A 22,727-nucleotide genomic window follows, 5' to 3' on the forward strand; every position below is an offset into this window, starting at 1 on the left:
TCATTTTTCTGACGTCGCCCATGGGGAGAGGCGGAGAGCTGGGGTCGCATTGCTTATTGCTCCCCAGCTCCGTCGCCAAGTGTTGGAGTTCATTCCGGTGAACGAGATGGTCGCGTCCCTACGCCTTCGGGTCGGGGACAGGTCTCTCACCGTTGTCTCGGCCTACGGGCTGAGCAGCAGTGCAGAGTACCCGACCTTCCTGGAGTCCCTGGGAGGGGTACTAGATAGCGCTCCGACTGGGGACTCCATTGTTCTCCTGGGGGATTTCAACGCCCACGTGGGCGGCGACAGTGTGACCTGGAGGGGGGTGATTGGGAAGCATGGCCTCCCCGATCTGAACCCGAGTGGTGTTCAGTTGTTGGACTTCTGTGCTAGTCACAGTTTGTCCATCACGAACACCATGTTCAAGCACAAGGGTGTCCATAAGTGCACGTGGCACCAGGACACCCTGAGCCGGAGGTCGATGATCGACTTTGTAGTCGTATCATCTGACCTTCGGCCACGTGTCTCGGACACTCGAGTGAAGAGAGGGGCAGAGCTGTCGACTGATCACCACCTGGTGGTGAGTTGGATCCGCTGGGAGGGTAGGAAGCCGGTAAGACCTGGCAGGCCCAAACGTATCGTGAGGGTCTGCTGGGAATGACTGGCGGAACCCTCTGTCAGCGAGGTCTTCAACTCCCACCTCTGGGAGAGCTTCTCCCAGATTCCGGGGGAGGTTGGAGACATGGAGTCTGAGTGGACCATGTTCTCCACCTCCATTGTCGATGCGGCTGCTCGTAGCTGTGGTCGCAAGGTCTCTGGTGCCTGTCGCGGCGGCAATCCCCGAACCCGGTGGTGGACACCGGAAGTATGGGATGCCATCAAGCTGAAGAAGGAGTCCTACTTAACTTTGTTGGTAGGTGGGACCCCAGAGGCAGCTGACAGGTACCGGCAGGCCAAGCGTGCCGCAGCCCGTGCGGTCGCAGAGGCAAAAACCCGGGTCTGGGAGGAGTTCGGGGAGGCTATGGAGGAGGACTATCGGTTGACCTCGAAGAGATTCTGGCAAACCGTCCGACGCCTCAGGAGGCGGAAGCAGCTCTCCACCAGCACTGTTTATGGTGCGGGTGGGGAGCTGTTGACCCTGACTGGGGATGTTGTCGGGCGGTGGAAGGAGAACTTCGAGGCTCTCCTCAATCCCATCGTCACGTCTTCCGAAGAGGAAGCAGAGACTGGGGACTCGGAGGCGGACTCATCCATTACCCAGGCCGAAGTCACCGAGGTGGTTAGAAAGCTCCTCGGTGGCAGGGCTCCTGGGGTAGATGAAATCCGTCCTGAGTACCTTAAGTCTCTGGATGTTGTGGGGCTGTCTTGGCTGACACGCCTCTGCAGCATCGCATGGCGATCGGGGACAGTGCCTCTGGATTGGCAGACCGGGGTGGTGGTCCCTTTGTTTAAGAAGGTGGACCGGAGGGTGTGTTCCAACTATAGGGGGATCACACTCCTCAGCCTCCCCGGTAAGGTCTATTCCAGAGTACTGGAGAGGAGAATTCGACCGATGGTCGAACCTTGGATTCAGGAGGAGCAGTGTGGTTTTCGTCCTGGTCGCGGCACACTGGACCAGCTCTACACGCTCCATCGGGTGCTCGAGGGTTCCACATGTGTTTTGTGGATCTGGAGAAGGCATTCGACCGTGTCCCTCGGTGCACCCTGTGGGGAGTGCTCCGGGAGTACGGGGTCCGGGGTCCTTTGCTAAGGGCTATCCGGTCCCTGTACAACTGCAGCAGGAGCTTGGTTCGCATTGCCGGTAGTAAGTCAAACCTGTTTCCAGTGCACGTTGGCCTCCGCCAGGGCTGCCCTTTGTCACCAGTTCTGTTCATTATTTTTATGGACAGAATTTCTAAGCGCAGCCAGGGTGTAGAGGTGGTCTGGTTTGGGAACCACAGAATCTCGTCTCTGCTGTTTGCGGACAATGTGGTTCTGTTGGCTTCGTCAAATCAGGACCTTCAGCGTGCACTGGGGCGGTTTGCAGCCGAGTGTGAAGCGTCCGGGATGAAAATCAGCACCTCCAAATCCGAGGCCATGGTTCTCGACCGGAAAAAGGTGCTTTGCCCTCTTCAGGTCGGTGGAGTGTCCTTGCCTCAAGTGGAGGAGTTTAAGTATCTCGGGGTCTTGTTCACGAGTGAGGGACGGATGGAGCGTGAGATCGATAGACGGATCGGTGCAGCATCTGCAGTGATGCGGTCGCTGTATTGGACCATCGTGGTGAAGAGAGAGCTGAGTAGGGGCAAAGCTCTCCATTTACCAATCGATCTACGTTCCGATCCTCACCTATGGTCATGAGATTTGGCTCATGACCGAAAGAACGAGATCGCGTACAAGCGGCCGAGATGAGTTTCCTCCGCAGGGTGGCTGGGCGCTCCCTTAGAGATAGGGTGAGGAGCTCGGAGTCGAGCCGCTGCTCCTCCATGTCAAAAGGAGTCAGTTGAGGTGGCTCGGGCATCTTTTCCGGATGCCCCCTGGACGCCTCGCTGGAGAGGTGTTCCGGGCACGTCCCACTGGGAGGAGGCCCCGGGGAAGACCCAGGACACGCTGGAGGGACTACATCTCTTGGCTGGCTTGGGAACGCCTTGGGGTTCCCCCGGAGGAGCTGGAGGAGGTGTGTGTGGATCGGGAGGTCTGGGCGGCTTTGCTTGAGCTGCTGCCCCCGCGACCCGACTCTGGATAAAGCGGAAGAAAATGGATGGATGGATGGATATACAGAAGCCTGAATTATTATTCGTATTAATTTTTTTTTTAATTTGATGTTATTCCATCATTCAGACTTGTTATAGTTCAAGTGTTCACAAAGCGTTCGTTTGTGTATGTTTGCGCTTCCACTGCAGCTTTCTTTGCAGGTTTTTGATTGAAGCTTGATGACAGCATGGCGTACAGAGCACATGAGCTGCTGTTTGTAAAAGCCAGAACAGAAATTTCCATTTGCATGTGCACGTGTGTTTGCATGAGTGCGCACATACTCTATTAAGGTGGACTTTAGCCATTATCCTCTAACACCATCACTACGCCTGCCTTTTAAGATTTCTGTAGCGCTGTGTTGCACTCAGCCGTTTGTACAAACAGTAATTATTTAACTCTTGGGCAGGTTCCTGCATTTTCGGGAAGCTTCTGTAGAAAACAAACACTGTGATCAGTCCTAAAGCTTTGTCAAGGTTATTTCAGATTTCTGTTGGGCTGAGAGGGTTTCTTTAGGTATGATCTCCCTGGATGAGACGTGCAGCTATGTGACAGTGTATAGTGCATTTACAGCTGTACATGATTTGTCTGTGAAGATCTGCATCTGCCTCATGCTGCAGTAATTTCTTTTCACCCAACAACTCCCTCTCCACCACATTTCATTCAAATCCAGGTACGTCTTTCTGCGATATACTGACAAACATGACTGAAAACATAATGTCCTTGTAGGAGGTAAAAATAAGGGATTTGGTGAGTATATATTGTACTAAATCACAGAAGCGAGTATCATAAAGCACATATAGTGCAAACTGAGACTGTATAATGAATTTCAGAGATCAAACATTCCTCCAGGAGCAAACACAAGCTACTGGTGGCGAGGACAAAACTCACTTTCAACAGGAAGAAACCTCAAGTAAAACCAGAGTGTATGGAGGAGCCATCTGTTGAGACCACATAACAGTAGCAGTAGTAGTAATGTTAATAACATCATATGTCTGTAATTTTATTTTTGTTCCCAACTCCTCCAGGGTTTTTTTCTTAAGCCCCTTTCACATTGGCGTATTCGTAGAGCTGCTCATTGCGGCATTGTGTTTCATTTAAATACGCCCGAAATACGCGCATACTCAGCCTTTTTCAGTGTTCATTTCATACTTGCAGCTGCATGTGTTCGCTTTTTAATGTGTGCACACAGTCACGTGTACCATGCCGCTATTAAAGCAGTTCAGTGCTGTTTTCTGCCTCTGTGGAAGTGCGCTCTGTTCTCTACTGCTGGTGTGGTGCGGCTCAACAGAGTCATTTAACATTATTATTGTTATTATTTTATTTATTTATTTATTTATTTATTTATTTTTGTCTTCGTGGATCACTTTCTTTGTGTGCAGATGCTGCTGAGTCTGGCTGTGGTAAAGGCTGGAATGAAACGCTGTGACTCGTTAAGCTTTTAATCCTCCGGTTGCTCCGATCAGGTCCGCTGATTTGATCAGACCTGAGCGATCAGGTCGTCTGATGATCGCACCGGCATGCAGCGAGTGCGCTTTTATTTTAAAGAGTCACAGGTCTGATTAGACACAGAGAGAGAGAGAGAGTGAGGGAGAGTGCGCGCACGCGAGAGAGCACTTTTATTTTAAAGTCACAGTGACAGGTCTGATCTCACACACACACAGAGAGAGAGAGAGAGAGAGAGAGAGAGAGAGAGAGAGAGAGAGAGAGAGAGCTTTTATGAAGCTTTGCGACACAGTGAACAGTCCTCATATAATGAGTCCAGTATGATAAAGTGAAGCAATGATCTTGCAGTATTTATAGCTCCAGAAGAACAATGGAGCCCGGCGGGAGGTGTTAAATGGCATACAGTACGGTGTTGCAGCGTGGGCGGGCTCACAGTAGCGGACAGTAGCACGGCGCTGGGTGTACTCGTGTGAAGCTCCATGCTGTGCTGTACGCCGAAGAAAATTAAACATGTTTAATTTATTCCGTCCTATGCACGTAGCCCTCAACATACTGCTGCGTATTGAGAAAAAAACGCCACATAAAGTGGACGGAGAGCTGCTCATTGCAGCGTAGATGATATGCTGTAATGAGCAGCTCGACCAATACGCCAATGTGAAAGGGGCTTTAACCCCCGCCAACGAAGTAGGGGGAGGTTATGTTATCACCCCTGCTCCAGACTGTCTTTGATCATCCTGGAGCTGATCAATGGGTGAGCCTTTGCCATTCTGGTTATTCTTCTATCCATTTTGATGGTTGTTTTCCATTTTCTTCCACGCGTCTCTGGTTTTTTGTCCATTTTAAAGCATTGGAGATCATTGTAGATGAACAGCCTATAATTTTTTGCACCTGCGTATAGGTTTAACCTCTCCAATCAACTTTTTAATCAAACTACACTGTTCTTCTGAACAATGTCTTGAACGTCCCATTTTCCTCAGGCTTTCAAAGAGAAAAGCATGTTCAACAGGTGCTGGCTTCATCCTTAAATAGGGGACACCTGATTCACACCTGTTTGTTCCACAAAATTGATGAACTGAATGCCACACTACTATTATTGTGAACACCCCCTTTTCTACTTTTTTTACTAATAGCCCAATTTCATAGCCTTAAGAGTGTGTATATCCTGAATGCTTGGTCTTGTTGGATTTGTGAGAATCTACTGAATCTACTGGTACCTTGTTTCCCATGTAACAATAAGAAATATACTCAAAACCTGGATTAATCGTTTTAGTCACATAGCACTACTATTATTCTGAACACTACTGTATATGTATGTGTGTGTGTGTATATATATATTCTATTTCTACCTCATTTTCTTATTTTATTGTACTGTTACAAGTATTATTATTGCTTATCCTTGCACATGCTGTTTGATTAACATTTTCCTCTACTTGCACCCATCTTGTGTGTTTTTTAAGAGCTGACGTAACATGTGAATTTCTCCACTGTGAGATCAGTAAAGTTTATCTTATCTTATCTGATGTGTATTGTGGCTTTAGTAGATATTTGAGTCTTTTTAACATTGAAAAGTCCTTTTGATCTATATTTTGTAGTATAGTTTAATTTACAAAAAGCCACTTCTAACAGGACTTTGATCTTGACACTTTTTTTATGTAAACATTTGTGGAATTGGAAACTAGCGTTAGCGTTGGTTTATGCTCTGAGTGTGGTGCTCTAGTTTTTGTTTTGTTTTGGGGGGTTTTTTTTGTTGTTGTTTTTGTTTTGTTTTTGTTTTTGTTTTTTTTTAATTCCACCAAAACTTGAACCTAGATTGAGTTTGTTTTGGCAAAGGTCAGCATCAGTGATGCTGACCTTTGCCATCAGTGATGCTGACCTTTGGTGAACCATGATTTGAACCAAATTTGCCACCTGAATCACCCAAGCATGGACAGATTTACCAAATGTCAGCCATTGCGGTGAAGATCATTGGTGTCAAAGCTCAGTTTCTTTCTCATTTTTTTGACCTTCCAATTTGCATATATACGAGGGCTGTCAATAAAGTAAGGGTCCTTTTTATTTTTTTCAAAAACTATATGGATTTCATTCATATGTTTTTACGTCAGACATGCTTGAACCCTCGTGCGCATGCGTGAGTTTTTCCACGCCTGTCGGTGACGTCATTCACCTGTGAGCACTCCTTGGGGGAGGAGTCGTCCAGCCCCTCGTCGGAATTCCTTTGTCTGAGAAGTTGCTGAGAGACTGGCGCATTGTTTGATCAAAATTTTTTCTAAATCTGTGAGACACATCGAAGTGGACACGGTTCGAAAAATTAAGCTGGTTTTCAGTGAAAATTTTAACGGCTGATGAGAGATTTTGAGGTGATTCTGTCGCTTTAAGGACTTCCCATGGTGCGAGACGTCGCTCAGCGCTCTCAGCCGCCGTCGTCAGCCTGTTCAAGCTGAAAACCTCCACATTTCAGGCTCTATTGATCCAGGACGTCGTGAGAGAACAGAGAAGTTTCAGAAGAAGTCGGTTTCAGCATTTTATCCGGATATTCCACTGTTAAAGGAGATTTTTTTTAATGAAAGACGTGCGGACGGATCCGCGCGTCGGGACGCAGCCGACGCGCTGCGGCGGCACAGGAAAAACACCTCCGTGTTGATAACCATTTGTAAAATCCAGGCGGCTTTTGATGGCTTTCAGTGGAGTAAGTATATGAGAAATTGTTTAACAGGCAGGACATGTTCCAACTTGTCCTTAAGGCTTTCAACAGAGGTGTTTTTCTTGTGGCGGAGCATCGCGGCGGCTGCGTCCCGACGCGCGGACCCGTCCGCACGTCTTTCATGGAAAAACTCACGCATGCGCACGAGGGTTCAAGCATGTCTGACGTAAAAACATATGAATGAAATCCATATAGTTTTTGAAAAAAATTAAAAGGACCGTTACTTTATTGACAGCCCTCGTATAGTTGTGTTTTGTAATTAGTGTGAAACTCTCAATTAATTTGAAGCTCTCAATTTACCAGTCAATTTACGTCCCTGTCCTCACCTATGGTCACGAGCTTTGGGTAATGACAGAAAGAATAAGACTGCAGATACAAGCAGCAGAAATGAGATTCCTCCATCGAGTATCTGGGATTACACTACTGGACAGGGTGAGAAGTTCTATTATCCGAGAGGGACTTGGAGTAGAGCCGCTACTTCTTTGCATCGAAAGGAGCCGGTTGAGGTGGTTCGGGCATCTGGTGAGGATTCTCCCTGTCTTCCAGGCATGTCCAACCAGGAGGAGGCCCCGGGGAAGACCGAGGATACACTGGACAGATTATATTTTCCAGCTGGCTTGGGAACGCCTTGGGATCCCCCGGGAAGAGTTTCAGGGCTTGGTTGAGGATAGGGAAGCATGGGATGAGCTGCTTGCATTGCTGCCGGACTCAGAAAAGCAGCTGAAAATGAACGTGAGGACACACTGGACTGATTATATTTTCCAGCTGGCTTGGGAATGCCTTGGGATCCCCCGGGAAGAGTTTCAGGGCTTGGTTGAGGATAGAGAAGCATGGGGTGAGCTGCTTGCTCTGCTGCCGGACTCGGAAAAGCAGCTGAAAATGAACGAATGTGCAAAAGAATCATGTATTTTCACTAAAATAAGAATAATAAACTCAGCTCAAACTGACTGTTGAATGAAATGGAACAAAAACATATTATTTGCATGTGCTGTTTGATTTAATATTATATTCTTATATTTGAAAATGCCATTTTCCTTTTCATTCTTTTTAATATTAACCCGAAACAGGAGGAAAAGTGTCTGTTACCCACTCGGTGTGAGCAGCATTCTGTCACAGCACCGTGAAACTCACACTGTTTAATTTCAGCAACACTTGACATTTATTGCGCATATATCTTGCTCCCCCTACTCCTCGTGCCACAACAAACACCACCACCTCATGCAATAAATTGCTGGCAAATATATTTTTTTTCTACCTGGAAGAGAAGACGCATTTTCCAATTACAGATCTTATCTTCAGGTGTTAATTGGTAACTGACCTGCGGAGCTGTTGCATAGGATTTTTAAATAACCTCTAATCATAGTGAAACAGAGAGCAGTAACAGAGGAAGAGTCAAACCACTTTTTAACTCTTCAGTAAGCTGTAATCTCATACAAACAGGCCCGATCTAAAGCCCCCAAAAAAGCTCTATCAATGAATACGGTTCACACTGACTCACGCTCTTCAGGCTTTAAAATGACACACAGAGAGACAAAACAACGTTGTTCCTCCTGCTCACGTCCAGAGGGGGAACATCAGGAACCTTTCACTGGGTGTAGCTTTGGTCTTGGTTTTAAATTAAAGTGAAACGAGAGTTAACCCTTCATGTACCTGGATTTGTACACCTCATTTTAATTGCTTTTGTGTTTTGTGTGTCCAGGTAGCCCTCCGGCCACAGGTACCGGCACACTGCTCATCAACCTGGAAGACTACAACGATAACGCCCCTGAAGTGCACCCATCGGTAGCACGGGTGTGTGAGGACGCTCACGACATGAATGTGGCCATAGTGGGAGGACGAGACATGGATCTCCCCCCTAACGCTGCTCCCTTTAAGATCGAACTCGGCAAACAGGCTGGCCTTGATAAAACATGGAGGGTCACCAGGGTCAACTGTGAGTATTTAAATGATTAATCATTTCTTCATTGAACAGGTACAAAAGTAATAAAAGAGCTTAATAATTTTTTAAAAAGTCATCTTTTGTAAAATGTCAAGTAAGAGTGACTCATGCTTGACTTGCAAAATTGATTCTCTCAGTAAACACAATGGATGTCAGAGCCATCAACCTTTCTACTAATGCAGAAAAATAGAAATTATTATGCAGAACTATGGCAGCAGTCATTAGTGTGAACACTTGTCAAGATGCCAGTGATCTCCAAGGTTAAGAGTGTCTTAATTAAGGTTTTCTACAAATGCCTTAATGTTTTTATGCATTTCCAAAAGCTGCTGTTAAACGGGACGCTTGAAGGTGGGCTGTATTTTTCGATGTTTTGTCATTCATCTTTTCACTGGGGATGAAAACTACTTTCATATTTCCAGTAGGGGTTGCATCTCTTTGTTATAAAATATGATGTGCATCTGAATACATTGGCTTCATTAAGAGTCAGGAATTGTGCTTTTTGCTATGGAACAATTTGATTTGACGTAACTTGATTCAGGGAGATGGGTTGTACGGCGCCATGGACAGGGACATGGTGGTTAATTTTTTTTTGGCCCAGATTATTGTTCCCTCATAATACTTTTGCGTTCCCTCTCAATACCTTTTACATTTCCTCGCAATATTATTGCGTTCCCATTCCCTTGCAATAACCTTTGAGGCCATACTTCCAGCCTGGCGACACACAGGTTCAGTGAATCGTTTGGATGGATTGCACATCATGGATAACCAGAACTTGATGAAGTTTTACGTTAACCTGGGGCTCACATACAATAATATACTGGAGGCTTTGTCTGTGAGACACAGTGTGATTATATGAAGACTCTGAAGTGCATTTTAAAGAAAAATGGTCTGTTTCAGCAGAGATATGATGACCTAGAAGATGCTGTGCGCTTTATTCGGGGGGAACCTGAGCTTAAGTAGCCAGGGGACAGTAAAAACAAGAAAAGAAAAAAATGTTCATGAGGCACACTAACAGGTGTTGCTACTTACTATCACTGCTGTATAAATAAACTATATTTCATACATCTGTGCAAGCTGTAGCAACTTAATTCCTCATCTCACGGGATCCCATTCTCTCATGAATCCTGTTGCTATCTGCTGGGTGTGTGTGTGTGTGTGTGTGTGTGTGTGTGTGTGTGTGTGTGTGTGTGTGTGTGTGTGTGTGTGTGTGTGTGTGTGTGTGTGTGTGTGTGTGTGTGTGTGTGTGTGTGTGTGTGTGTGTGTTAAGTCTCCCACCCACCTGATTCCACTCACTGTGTGCGCTGATAGACATGAGCTTTAATATGATATTAGCTTATTGCGAGGGTGTTTGATGATGTCAGTGTGTTTCATCAACACTGAACCAATTACCATTTCTGTTCTGAGTGAATAGATGAACCTAAAACATTGAAAACAGATGAATACCAAAAACAGTGAAAAACAGACCCCAGGTTCAAATATGTGCGCTGTCCATGGTGCTGAAAAAGATGCAGATTAACTGGCTGTAATCCACGTCTTAAATTAAAAACACAAATGTTTCAAATCACAAAATATACAGGGTGAACACAAAACACTCCTTGGTTTCAAATATGTATAAAATCAACAGTTACCTGAATAATTTTACAATTTTCAAGAAGAAGAATCTGCAAAAGAGGAAAAAACTTGATGAGTTTCTACAACTGTAGATACCAAAATTGTACAGTATGTATACAGTGTGTGTGTGGGTGTGTGTGCAAATGGGTCTGAATGGAAGAAATCCCACAGAGAAGTGAGAGGGCACTTGCAGAGCACATATCTCTACCAAGGAAGTGCCACAAGGAGATGAATATATATATAAGCTTCCTTCCTGCATGCATGCATGCAATCTGCAAATACTTGACAAACATTAGCTCCTAATGTTGACTAGTATTGACCGATCAAGGTCAAAGTCAGTGAGAAAGATTAAAGATGGCTTTAATGTGACTCATTTTCATCTTTGATGCTATTGATGGCTTCAATTAAAGGCTGTTGCATGCACAACGTCCCCACACTCAAATGACAGATTGTCTTTATTCATTCATATATGGAGGGTATGTATGTATGTGCATGTAGATGCAGAGCTGCAAGAAAACTCACATTTTCATAGTTTCACACTCAAAGAACAACATGAGTACTGATATCACATACATAAAATGTAGCATTGTATGCTGTGTTAAAGACTTTTATGTATATGGATTATGAATGTGGCCTTTCCTGCTACCAGACATATTTTCATGAAAAACCTGCAGCTTGTGAAGTGCTTATGAGGTATAAATACAAATGAATCAAATAAAATGCACTTTTTTCTCTACATTAGCCTTTATGATGTCATAAGACTAGACTGTTGCAAGTAAGCAATCTGAAAATTAAAAAAAGAAACAGTAAAGGACAAATCTGTATCAGCATCAAAATTTGAGTAAATCTGCATGAATCTGTCTACTTTTTTGTTTTATTTTGCACACAGGCAATGAGTGATCACATAACCTCTGGCCTCCTCCAACAGTTAGCAGAGACCATCATGACAGCCTAAGAGAAAATGGGCAAAGTACTAAATTACTTTCTAAAGGTTGATTTGCCAAATTACCTGTAACTCTGTGCTTTTTGTGACTAAGAGTTCATGTTTTGTCATGTGATGTTAATATAAGGGCAAGTTTTGAATATTAAGTAGATTCTTAAATAATCACGTTATTACGGGTTAAGTCATATGCATGAAGAGTAGAATAATAGAGGGGAAGCAGGGCAGGACATGGATAGACAGAAAATCAAAACATTGCTTCGGAGTTGCAGGAACGGCAGCGCTGTCAGCGTGCATGACTGACAGCAGAGCTAAAACCTGCCCTACGTTATTAGCCATGACTGACAGCAACAGAGGGAGGTACAGACACTCCTCCATCACCGCATCTGAAAGAAAGCGATCAGGCCTGCAGAGGAAGAACCGATCGCGCTGACAGGAACTGAGAATCTGCATGTGTGCACGTGCACTGGCGGGTGGTGGTGGGGGGGAGGGGGCGGGGAGTATGCAGCAGATGCGGAAACATCAGTCATCCATCATGGACAAATACATACAGCTCAGAAGGTCAAAGTATTCACTTTCAATCCTGCATGCAATGACTTAATTCTACTAATTAACTTAATGTTTATTCATTTACATTTTTAAACTGCATTCACGTCAACTTAAGGAATTTAAAATCTTTGTCCTAATTATATTTTAAACTTGGACTAAAATATAGAAAATATAGAAAAAACTTCTGACAGAGTCTCAGCTCAGCAGTCTGTGGCACTGACGCAGTGTTACACATCATGTATGTGCACGGACATGATCCTATGTACACGTCGTGTGCTGCCAACAACAGCACACTCTGATTTCCAACATCACCTCATCAGAGGGAGAAAAGGAGCAGACTGATAAGTTCACCACTTCATTGAGGTTGGCCCAATTTTGGCTGAATATAGAGTGACAACAAGATAGCAACCAGTTAAGATTTAATTAACTTTAGTTTACAGCCTTAGACATCATCACTTTAATAACATTCGGCACCATTTTTTTTTCTGTCCAGAATGTTATGGATTACTCCAGGCATTTTCAGGTTTTGGTGTTGATCTGGAGTACTGTGCATTCAGAAAGTATGACACAGCGCTTCACTTTTTCTATATTTTTTATGTTACAACCTTATTCCAAAATGGATGAAATTCATTTTTCTCTCAAAATTCTACACACAATACCACATAATGGCAATGTGGAAATTATTTATTTGTGATTTTTGCAAATTTATTCAAAAATAAAAAAAAAAACCCTAGGAGATCACATGTACTAAGTACTCACAGCCTTTGCTATAAAGATCAAAATTGACCACAGGTGCACCCTCTTACATGTGATTTCTTTGTCTTTTTATATTTAATAAATTTGACCAAAAAAAAAAACAACTTTTTTTTATGTCATTATGGGGTGTTGTGACTAAAATTTTGAGGGGAAAAATGAATTTACTCCATTTTGGAATAAGGCTGTAACATAAAATGTGGAAAAAGTGAAGCGCTGTAAATACTTTCCAGATGTACTGTAACACTGAGAGCTGGATATAGGACAGTTTCTCAGAATCATCCTCCAAGATCAATGAAATAAAGCAAAATGTTCAGTTTTGCCACAAGGAATAGACTACTGAAGCAATGCCGAGCACTGGGTGCAGAGGGGTTGAATGTGCACTAAGCATTAAGCATGGGAGTGTTGTAGTCCAAGGGTAATGTAACTGATCAGATCTCCCCATTAAACCAGAGTGCGGGTGTCACACAGCGCTGTGGTATTGATGCACTGATGCAAGTAAAAGGATCTGATGTGAGTTATCAAAACTGCCTTAAGGATCATGGATTATATAGTCATGTGGTGATAAAAGACATGTTCTTGTTACTTTGAACAAGACCTAGTTTCCAGTATCTCACTGGAGCTGTTTGTTCCAAAAGCTCAACCTGCTTTGATGGCATAAAGGTTTTAAGGATGCAGTCTCTTGGATACAATGCCATCAGCTGCTTTTTCAACAACAACATCAATAACTGTTAAAGGACTCATGTTGTGAAAAGCGGTTATTGTCCAGTTTTTGCAGTTAAATACTGTATTATTGATGTTTTGTGTTTAACATGCTCAGTGTCTCACAATTTTGTGAATGAGCATGCAGAATTTCTTATGTTATAATTAAAGTTTAGGCCTTAGATTACTCCAATGACAACTCCAACGTCTATTAGACTAATTAGCCCTGACGTCCTTATCACACTCGGTGCGTCACTGCCACATGCTGCATGGATTAGTAGTACACAGCCATGCAGGATGACAATGGCTTCATAAAGAAACACAGATATGGGCTACATTTCATTTCTTAATTGCATCCCCAGAGTCCCTCACATATCTCTTTATTGGATTTTATTCCCTCACGCTACAAACAAGACGGAGAAATGCAAAGAAGATGTGAGGATGGTGGAAAACATTAACACAAATTAGATGATAAAGTGTTTATTTTGAAGGGATTCTGTAGCAAATGTAGTGAGGTCACTACATCTTGCAGTCAACATGAAGGAGGAAGCACCTGTTTGCATGCAAATAGGTTTGAAGTTTACATTTTTGGTTTCCCTGGTTACCTGTTTACCAGCTCTGTACGTCACTTACTTCTTCAGTATTATGTTGTGGTACTTTCAAGGTCTATTGTATTCTTCTCTTTTTCTTTTTCTTTTTTTTTGTGGGGGGGAGGGGGGGGGGCTCAAAAATGCTGACGTGAACCAGTGTTGCCAGGTCTTGTGAGACGATAAGCAATCACTGCTTCAAACACAGGATGCAAACAGACCCAGTATCATCATCTGTTCTGGCCTCATTGTTAATCTGTTACGAGCATATTAAAGTGAAACCACTTGGGGTCGGTGGTGGTGTGGGTCTGTGAGACGGCAAATTACATGCTGATATTATTAATGTCAGGTGGTGAGCAGACTATGTCAATCAGTGAACTGGGAAAAAAAAAAACAGAAGCCATATATTATAAGCAGACTTGGCAAATCTGCTGCTGACCAGGTTTGCTGTTCATGCAACAGCCCCACATTATACAATGTCAGCACAGAAAGTGTGTCATTCCATGTTGTCACTGTATTTTAACCCACATGGGTCATAATCCTAAATTGTTTCCATACCATGCAAATTTTAACCATATTGGCAATATAAGATTGTGCATCCTTTCTTTGACTCCTAACCAACATAATGATAGTGCTGCCAAAGAAAATCATTTTATGACTTAAACAATAAAACTGTGAAGGGAACGACTCCTTTAGGGCCCCCTCACACATAGTACGACTAAGTACAATTCAGGGCGAATCACCGTGGAACAGCTCGTATGAGCAAACCACAAACACTTCGAGCCGACAGGCAGGCGTGCACAATGCCGCTGCGATGGTTTCATGCATGTGGGAACACAGTGCGAGATGCTGCATGATGTGTAACCACATCATGCAGCTACTGTAAAAAAAAAAAAAAAAAAAACATAAATAAAAAATACATGTTGTGATGGTTTCATGCACACGAGAACATGGTCTGAGCAGCCGCTATAAAAAAAAAATACATGCCACCCATGGGATTCGAACTTGCACTTTCAAAAGCTGTGATTGCCAGCCAGAAACTTTACCACTGAGCTACCATTGCTGTCCTGTAAAAGGTGCAAAAAAATGCCTGATATCAAGAAGGACATTTACGTATTTAAAAAAAATATCGTGTCCACATCTGCTGGCAGCGTGTCCAGCCAGTCCCACACGCGTGTCCTGCCCGACACACGTGTTTTGTGGACGGCGTGCCGCAGGACAGACACCGCAGCATGTGGAACAGAGCTCACGTGAGTAGCGTGACATTCAGATCGCCCACTGCGATCTGACGGTTATGATCTGACGATCCATTTCACCTGGGGTAGCCTGTCAATGTGCTCGCAGTGCGTGCACTCACTGCAGCCCATTGCAACAGCGATATATGTTTTTATGTATGTCCACATGACAGCAAGCAGGCACGCACGTCACAGTGGACAGTTGTTCATTCATGTCCGTCCAAACACGGTACATGTTCTCCAGCCGTGACATCCAGAACCACAGATCTCCACAGCCGCTCCTGTGGGCGGACACACCCCCTGTCAGTTCAGTGCACACACCAATGTGTCACTGTGTCTGTTTGCAAAGCCACACTTGTGGGGGCACTTAGACAAATTTCACATCCAGCTTGACATTGATCGTCTGCTGACTGTTGTCATGCTAATAGTGTGAATGGTCACACATTTCCTAAGTGCCATGCGAGCGATGTTACATGTTCGTGTGTGTCACCTGGAATTTGGCCGACACCTGCCGCAAGAGGGTTCGATGGACTCTCACAGCGCACACTCTGTCTTTCAGCGCTTCACACAAGGTGCTTCACACAAGTAAGGTCTAACCTTACCAACCCCTAGAGGAAACACACAGGTGACAGTGGTAAGGAAAAACTCCCTCGAGGAAGAAACCTCAAACAGAACAGACTCAAAGAGGTGACCCACTGCTTAGGCCGTTCTAACAGTTACAAGGTTTTTGCAAAGTTTTAAAAAGCTGAAGAAACAGAAAATAGGAAATCAAACAACACAAGTTCACAAATGAAGAAAAAAGATTCATTTGATGAGAAGTCGCCGTCTTGCCATTCAAGATACAAGATGGATTTTAGTTGGCCGGCATAGCAAAACAATTGTTCATTTTGTGATAAAAGCATGGAATTTGGCACACATATTCTAAATTAACTAATGGTTATTTTCTGATATGGAACCATCCTGGAGCTGACCTCTAATGAGCTACAAGGGTCACTAATTACACAGGGGTCAACATTTAAAAATGCTCCAATCATGTTAGAAACTATACCACATTATTTGTCTGATCCTAACAATTCCAAAAAGGTATAGTTTGGACTATCTATGACTGAATGTTCTGGAGTGTGTGGTAAAAAATGGCAAAAATGGCAACAAAGATTAGTTTCATTTTGTACAGGGGTCAAAAGTTAAAGTTGCTCTAATTTAGGTAAAAAGTAATGCAAATTATTGTTTAAAATTAAAGGATTAATAAATGGAATAGTTTTGACTGTGTTGAATGCTTGGTCTCCAAAGTAAAAGTCAAACAAGGTCGACGTCCACTGGGTTGTATGACGTATGACATATGTTACCCCGTAACATGATAACTAAGCATGTTAGATGGTGCAAACTATTCCTTTTAAAAATGCTATTAACTCAACCAATAATTTGCAATAAGTTGTTCCAATTTACCAAAACTTTTGACCCCTGTAGCTCATTATAGGTCAGGTCCAGGATGGTTCCATATCTCAAAATAAACATTAGTTAATTTAGAATATGTGTGCCAAATTCCATGCGTTTATCACAAAATTAACAATTTTTATGGAAATTTTAGCTACGCTGCACCACTATTTGTGTTATCATGGATGCAGTGAAGTGCAGCACTAGCACATTTTCCTTGACTTGATTTGGTAAATGAAATATTTTTAAATCTTTGTTTCAAATGGCCATTGACCTTCAGAATGGTATATTAGGTTGGACAAAACATGAATTATATGAGCATGTGAAGTCTTTCTCTTTAATGCTGCATCTGCTATGAGACACTCAATCTGGCAATCTGTTCATTTAATCCTCCATTGAGTTTGTGCGTGTGTGTGTGTTGGTACATTATTTTGGTCAAAGGCATCCCTGACCCTTTGATTCATGACACTTTGGGTATGTGCCTATTACAGATCTTTCTTCAGTGAAGTGGTTTTACTAAAAGTCTTTATGTATTATGATTTCAATGCGCAGGTGGCTGAAGTGTAAATAATTTAGTATTAAAGCTAATTTGCATGCAGGTAAATTAATTTAATCTCACCAACAACAAAACAAAATCTTTCTGTTGTGTGGAAAACTAGGTGGTGACATCAGTCAGCTGTTTGTGTATTCGAATATTTCACACTTCAGGGTTTGAATATATTTGAGTCTCACACCACCTTCTGTAATTTTCAGAATAAACATTGAGATTCGTCGTGTTAAAATGTTGGCTGTTGCCTTTGGATAATGTAAATATTCTGATAGCTCCAACGCTATCCTCGCTGCTGTGAGCAGCAGTTGCAGGCTAATATAATGTGCAGTTTTGCATACTGATGCATATTTCAGCATGATGTCATTTAGTTTGTGTGTTTACTTTCTAAATGTGATGCAACAATGTGTAAGAGTCTCACGCATTTCAAATGGCACCAGTTTTGGGCTCATTCCTTGTCACGAATGGTTTAGAAGTTAAGCTGTTTGTCAACTTTTAATTGTGTTTTTTGAAGTAGTTTGTGTAGAGCAGGCGCTGTGAAGTAAATAGACGATTAATCTGCTGTGATCATTTTTTACTGCCATTTTTGACCTTTGCTTCCCCTGTGTGTCGCCTTCAGCCACGCACTCTCAAATCATGCTATTGCACAGTCTGAAGAAAGCAAACTACCAGCTCCCATTGCTCATCACCTGACTCGGGGGTGCCACCTTTATCCAGCAACACAGAGGTCAAAGTTCAGGTGTGTGTCTGCAAGAAGAACAAGATGCACTGCAGCTCTGCTCACTCGCTCCACGGCAGCCTTGTAACACTGCTCGCAACGCTCCTGCTCACGCTACTCTGTAAGTATAATGCACTACTCAAACCAGCAGAAGGTGGAGATGGAGATTTAGTTCCTCTTATTGTTCTAATGAGGCACAGAAATATTATTGGGGAGACATTAAGGCTCATGCTCATTGATGCGAGAGGCGCAACATCACTTCCTACAGAGTTTTCAAGTAGTGTCGGTTAATCTTTCTCTGAACGCAGTCTAAATGTAAGAGATCAAGAATTATTTCTGGTCTATAGAGTAGCAGATGAAACAATTCATTGAAATGAATTGAAATCGGTTTTAAGGTGAATGACTGCATCAAGCTAAATGTACTATGGACCAGTCAATAGGCAGATTTTAATGTTATGAATTACATGAGTTAAGGTCTTATGCTCCTACTTCCACATCTTCAAAGTGCAAGAGTCTTGTAAGACTGTTCACAGTAGTATTAGCATTGCATGCAATGTAAAAACAAAAGGGCAATGCTATGATAACAGAGTTAGAATGACTGCAAAATCTGACCTTACTTTAGCCTACCATTAAAAATATGCACTGATTGTAGTTCTGTTAGCAGACAAACACAGAAGACTGCTTTTAAAATGCTACGTTTCTTCTGCCATGACAAGGAATTAAAGTACTTTCAGATGTCGTTTTCCAAAAATCAGGATGCTTTATGTGAATATGTTTTCATCAGGCTGTGATGATGAATCCAAATGAAACGAACAGGTAGGTTTGAGACTTTATATTTACTTGGTGTGTGAATGGTTTTAATATTTGAAACAGTCTGAACTGTTCAGATGACTGCAGCTTTCAGCCAATCATTCGACAGCATTGATGGACGTATTTTGACTAATGAGTAGCTTACAAAAAACGTCTCAACAATCGCATAACGTACCTACAATGTATGGCCCGCGTATGCAGGACGTACAAGTTATACGCATCAAAAATATTGTACCTGGCCAAAACGTTTTGAAGAACTCGCCGTACTACGCCATATACTAGTATGCTTCAGTGTGCTCTTAACTTATACAAAACTGACCCATAACTTTTTAGACGTATGCCAGGCTATTCATCGTATTTTTAATACGTCAGCATATGCAGGCTAAATCGTCAAGGTGTTACAGGGCTCTAAAATCTATTTTAACTTACTGTCTTCTTATGGCACATTAAAGTCACAAACAATATGAACAAACCTGTTATGAAATGTTTCCTGAATGCTCCAAGGTTCTCATTCACATATTTGTTCATTTACTGAATGGTGTGACGCTAAATATTAGTGCCTTTGGATGATTTCTCCTTGGAAAAGTGAAGCAAATATCTTCTTGTCCTTTGGGGAGCTTTTATGAAGTGAAGTCAGATTTTATGCATGATTAAAGGGCAAAGTTGTTGTTACATCAAAAATGCCGAGATGACACCCCCCTCTCCCCCATCTGGGGATGGAGGTGGGGAGGGGTAGATAAAGAACTGCAGAGGAGCCCTTCACTTACCATCCTTTGAAAAGAGTGAGAAATAACTCTTCTACCGATCCTGACGTCTATCAGGATGGTTATTTATCCCCAGCAAGCGGTGGATGAGCTTAATTCCTCAGCCAAGGCCAGTGCCCATGTACAGTTGGGTAGACTGAGACAATGCAGATGAAGTGTTTTGCCCAAGGACAGAGACAGTTGGGTCCAGCAGGAACAGAAGCTCAATCTTTTGGGTGGGTGTACAACTCTTTTTGATCCTCCTGGAGCACAAAGCAACTGGTTGTGCACCATGTGTGTCCAAGTCATCAAACCAAGCTTCACCACAAGTGGGATACTCATATATACATATATATATATATATATATATATATATATATATATATATATATATATATATACATATATATATATATATATATATATATATATATATATATATATATATATATACCATGGTCAGTGAGAATTACATGTCTAACTGGCATGCATTATTTTCGTGTATATGCACACGTAGTTTGGCAAGTTAAGTCACTGTTTCGGGTCATCACCATAGCAACGCACAAATCAGTTGGCGCAGATCAACTGTGTTTTGACAGGTGAATGACAGAAACGCGATAAAACATGGATTTCCAAGTGAATTTTAATATTTTTGGCCAAAATAAAATGTTTGAGGAATGGAAAGAGGAGGAGAGCAGACGAGAAGAACAGCAAAAGCAACGGCGTAAAGATTAAACATCGGACAAACTGGACAAGATTGAAGATGGGAAAGAAGAAGAGAACAGTTCTGTCCTTGCGGGCTGTCAGAGCGCTCTGCATCAAAACAGCGAGCGTAGTTTCTGGACCTGTTGCCAGTTGGTCGCAGCTCCACACAGCAGAGAGGGTGGTGTGAGTGGCCCACTGCGGTGCGAGCCCGCAGACACGGTAAGCGCATCGGAGGCAAAATATCTTGAGACTGGCATAAAACAGTCCCAAATACTTTGTTGTATGGTTGGGGGTGCCTGGCTGCTTTTTGTTTCTGTCTTCTGTTTCTGTCTTTTGTTTTTCCTTCCAGGTGGCACGCGTTTAGGACTGAGTGGCTGTGTGGCTGAGTTATCAGGACCTCACCCTGATCACCTGAGGCTGATCATGTGCAGCTCATCAGGACTCACAGCTGTGGTGCATCTACACGGATTGGAGCATGGTGGCATTTAAGTCTGGAGTACACAGTATGTATTTGCCAGAGACTCGACCTTGTGACCAGACGGGTGAGATCGTCGTCTTGAGAGCCATCTCATCATTATGGATGCAGAGACCGTCCAGGTTTGATGCCATGGTCTGTGAAAGAGGAGGGGGTGAGGTCTCACACTCGTCAGCATACTTCCTGAGGTACGTTAGGTTTTGTGACTAACATGAGTACAGTCAGTAAATGTGGTGTCCCTCACACCTTATTATATTGAGCTGTTATGTTAGTCGTTTAATCAGCTTCCACTGCAGTGGAGAATTGAACAGGGTGTTCCATGCCTGCAGGGTGGGAAGCTGATTAGTAATTAAGCCAGGAAGTGTTTGCTGTTTGCGTACACCTTTGAGTGGTCTCTCTGTGTGTGGAGTGTGGACTCACATGATGGTTTCTTCTTTCACAGACTCGGTTTGTCGCGGCCACCTGGGGGGTGTCGGCGGGGTCCTTGGGTCCGAACTGTTTCTGGCTCTGGACCGTTAGTGCTGCTGGGAGCACACCGGCATTCCACCACGCCAGACCGCGCACTTATTTGTTTGTATATTGCACATCACTGTTATGTTATTAAATTCAGTTATCCTTTGTACCGTGCTCTGCTTATTTTATACTGGGTCCTTCAAACGCTGGTCGGTTCTCCGTCCTGCGTCCGACACATAACATACTTAGCATTTTTATCAAGTTCTGTTAACTTAAATAAATATTTGTGTGTTAGCTCACTGTGTGGGACCATGGTATAAGCAGATTAAACAACGAGGAGCCGTGCATTATACGGTTTGAATGCACTCCGCGTCGTGCATTCAAACTGTATAATGCACGGCTCCTCGTTGTTTAATCCTTACACACACACACACACATATATATATATATATATATATATATATATACATATATACATATACATATGTATATATACATATATATATACATACGAGGGCTGTCAATAAAGTAAGGGTCCTTTTTATTTTTTTCAAAAACTATATGGATTTCATTCATATGTTTTTACGTCAGACATGCTTGAACCCTCGTGCGCATGCGTGAGTTTTTCCACGCCTGTCGGTGACGTCATTCGCCTGTGAGCACACCTTGTGGGAGGAGTTGTCCAGGCCCTCGTCGGAATTCCTTTGTCTGAGAAGTTGCTGAGAGACTGGCGCGTTGTTTGATCAAACTTTTTTCTAAACCTGTGAGACACATCGAAGTGGACACGGTTCGAAAAATTAAGCTGGTTTTCAGTGAAAATTTTAACGGCTGATGAGAGATTTTGAGGTGATTCTGTTGCTTTAAGGACTTTTCACGGTGCGAGACGTCGCTCAGCGCTCTCAGCCGCCGTCGTCAGCCTGTTCAAGCTGAAAACCTCCACATTTCAGGCTCTATTGATCCAGGACGTGAGAGAACAGAGAAGTTTCAGAAGAAGTCGGTTTCAGCATTTTATCCGGATATTCCACTGTTAAAGGAGATTTTTTTAATGAAAGACGTGCGGACGGATCCGCGCGTCGGGACGCAGCCGACGCGGTGCGGCGGCACAGGAAAAACACCTCCGTGTTGATAACCATTTGTAAAATCCAGGCGGCTTTTGATGGCTTTCAGTGGAGTGAGTATATGAGAAATTGTTTAACAGGCAGGACATGTTCCAACTTGTCCTCAAGGCTTTCAACAGAGGTCTTTTTCCTGTGGCGGATCGTCGCGGCGGCTGCGTCCCGACGCGCGGACCCGTTCGCACGTCTTTCATTAAAAAATCTCCTTTAACAGTGGAATATCCGGATAAAATGCTGAAACCGACTTCTTCTGAAACTTCTCTGTTCTCTCACGACGTCCTGGATCAATAGAACCTGAAATGTGGAGGTTTTCAGCTTGAACAGGCTGACGACGGCGGCTGAGAGCGCTGCAGTATCACCTCAAAATCTCTCATCAGCCGTGAAAATTTTCACTGAAAACCAGCTTAATTTTTCGAACCGTGTCCACTTCGATGTGTCTCACAGGTTTAGAAAAAATTTTGGTCAAACAACGCGCCAGTCTCTCAGCAACTTCTCAGACAAAGGAATTCCGACGAGGGGCTGGACGACTCCTCCCACAAGGAGTGCTCACAGGCG

The 22,727-nt window shown here is 43.3% G+C and overlaps 1 protein-coding gene and 1 long non-coding RNA gene across 2 annotated transcripts in view; one reads left to right on the forward strand and one right to left on the reverse strand.

Annotated features, from left to right (window-relative positions):
- cdh13 (cadherin 13, H-cadherin (heart)) overlaps window positions 1-22,727 on the forward strand; it is a 1,165,005-nt gene that overhangs the window by 1,101,027 nt on the left and 41,251 nt on the right. Inside the window, 3 exon segments of the mRNA XM_034177015.1 lie at window positions 8,556-8,789; window positions 17,773-17,843; window positions 17,845-17,992. Coding sequence (XP_034032906.1) covers window positions 8,556-8,789; window positions 17,773-17,843; window positions 17,845-17,992 — 453 coding nt within the window.
- LOC117516127 lies at window positions 733-16,776 on the reverse strand. The gene is made up of 3 exons (XR_004562306.1): window positions 16,625-16,776; window positions 5,087-5,090; window positions 733-747 (listed from the first exon to the last, which is right to left on the reverse strand). It is a non-coding gene; the product is annotated as an uncharacterized LOC117516127 (long non-coding RNA).

This window comes from Thalassophryne amazonica, chromosome 8, assembly GCF_902500255.1.
Source record: "Thalassophryne amazonica chromosome 8, fThaAma1.1, whole genome shotgun sequence".
NCBI lineage: Eukaryota > Metazoa > Chordata > Actinopteri > Batrachoidiformes > Batrachoididae > Thalassophryne > Thalassophryne amazonica.